This window comes from Penaeus chinensis, chromosome 28 (genome assembly GCF_019202785.1).
Source record: "Penaeus chinensis breed Huanghai No. 1 chromosome 28, ASM1920278v2, whole genome shotgun sequence".
In the NCBI taxonomy this organism is placed as follows: Eukaryota; Metazoa; Arthropoda; class Malacostraca; order Decapoda; family Penaeidae; genus Penaeus; species Penaeus chinensis.
Window position 1 is genome coordinate 24,326,370 of NC_061846.1, and position 1,020 is coordinate 24,327,389.

General features: G+C 52.9%; 1 protein-coding gene across 1 annotated transcript in view; it reads right to left on the reverse strand.

Annotated features, from left to right (window-relative positions):
• The window catches only part of LOC125040011 (translation initiation factor IF-2-like), a 651-nt gene extending 650 nt beyond the window's left edge, over window position 1 (reverse strand). The window contains exon 1 of the mRNA XM_047634420.1: window position 1. This exon is cut by the window's left edge and continues 650 nt beyond it. Within this exon, the coding sequence (XP_047490376.1) occupies window position 1 (1 nt within the window).
• Between the last annotated feature and the right edge of the window lie 1,019 nt (window positions 2–1,020).

Genomic DNA, 1,020 nt, shown 5'->3' on the forward strand with positions numbered 1-1,020 from the left:
TCGGGTATGCGCGCGCGTGTTTGTGTGTGTGTGTATTCCTGTACGCATGTATGTATGTGGCTAGACAGATAGGAAGACAAGAAAAACTGGCATATTGTTATTTCCCAAAGGAGACAAACGAAATAAAGAAAAAAACATCCCTACTATTACGAAAGCAAACCACCGGCCAGCGCATCGAGGGAGCAATAGCGGCGGCAGAGAGAGAGAGAGAGAGAGAGAGAGAGAGAGAGAGGGGGGGGGGGGGGGGGGGGGGGGGAGGGGGGGATGGGGGGGGGGGGGAGCGGGGGGGGGGGGGGGGGGGGGGGGAGGAGAGGAGAGAGAGAGAGAGAGTAACTGGCAGTTACTGATTAAGGTTATCCGACGTTTAATATGTATGTATAGTATAATGCCGTATATTATACCGTGTCCTACGCGAGGCTGTATACTGTACAAATGCTATCGATAATACTGTACGTGCATATTGTATAGATCCTGGCCATTAAGCAAACCTCCCATTTAAGTTTCCAAAGCACCCATGCTCTCCCTCCTCACCCCCTCCCCTCCCCTCCCCCGCCCCACCAAACCCCACGACGGGGCTGAAGAGAGAGAGAATTCGAAAAAAGAGAGGGATAATTAGTGAAAAGGCACAGACGATTCAAGAGAAAGGAGAGATAATGAAAGAGAATAGAGAGAAAGTGAAAGAGAATAGAGAGAAAGTGAAAGAGAATAGAGAGAAAATGAAAGAGAATAGAGAGAAAATGAAAGAAAAAGGAGGGAGAATGAAAGAGAAAATTGGAGAGAAGGCAGACTTAATGAGAAAGAGGGAGGCAGCAGGAGGGAGGGAAGCGAGAGGGAGAAGGTGTGCCGACGGAGGCGACGGCGGCGGAGCGAGGAGCAGGCCGAAGGGAAGGGAAGAGGGTGGACGGAGGGAGGGGGTGAAGGGAAGAGGCGGGCGGGGGGGAGGGAGAAGAGAGAAAACCAAGGGCCGAAGCACGCGCTGTGCCTGCGACGCCCCTGCTGGCGTGGACGGACACGTACGAG